This window comes from Plasmodium gaboni, chromosome 13 (assembly GCF_001602025.1).
Source record: "Plasmodium gaboni strain SY75 chromosome 13, whole genome shotgun sequence".
Lineage (NCBI taxonomy): Eukaryota > Apicomplexa > Aconoidasida > Haemosporida > Plasmodiidae > Plasmodium > Plasmodium gaboni.
Genome location: NC_031493.1, coordinates 859,864 through 860,606, shown reverse-complemented (window position 1 = coordinate 860,606; position 743 = coordinate 859,864). Strand labels below are relative to the sequence as shown.

Genomic DNA, 743 nt, shown 5'->3' with positions numbered 1-743 from the left:
ATAATAATTATAATAATAATAATTATAGTTGTGATGTATTAATAAATATTTTAAAAAATATAGAAAATAAATTATATAAATATACCAATGAAGTTTTAGAATATTTTAATGGACATGATAAAGAAACCTTAAATATAAACAATAAAATAAATAATTGTAAGGATGCACATATATTTATTGATAATATATTAATGAAAAATCATGATGATATAAAACATATATGTAATGATATTAATAATATTGAAACAATTACACAGAATATAAATTATAAGTTAAAAAATCGTAAAATAATTTTAGAACTATTAAATACATATATTAAAATAGTTATTATTACACCACAATTAATTGAAGATATTACATCTGGAGATATAAATCAAGAATATATTCAAAATATACATATATTAACTAAAAAAATTGAAAATTGTAAACATTGCTTATATGATATATATCCAAGTATTAAATACTCATATATAGAATTAGAAAAATTAAAAATAAAATCAGTAGATCGTATTTATTTCTTTTTTCTTGAAAAAATAAATCATATTAAAAATAAAAATATTCATATTTATATTATACAACAAAATTTAATGAAATTTTTAGAATTAAATACTTTTCTTTTTAATAACAATAAACATGTTTATAATAGTCTTTTGAAAGAATATATTAATGTTATGAATAAAAAATATTTCAACTTATTTAAAAAATATATAAACAATCTAGAAAAAAAAAATATTAAAAATAAT

The 743-nt window shown here is 13.9% G+C and overlaps 1 protein-coding gene across 1 annotated transcript in view; it reads left to right on the top strand.

Moving 5' to 3' along the window:
• Positions 1 to 743, top strand: part of PGSY75_1323800 (putative vacuolar protein sorting-associated protein 52) — a gene marked incomplete at both ends in the record, with an annotated part of 3,422 nt that continues 2,679 nt past the window's right edge. Inside the window, one exon of the mRNA XM_018787299.1 lies at positions 1 to 743. This exon is cut by the window's right edge and continues 2,679 nt beyond it. Coding sequence (XP_018640041.1) covers positions 1 to 743 — 743 coding nt within the window.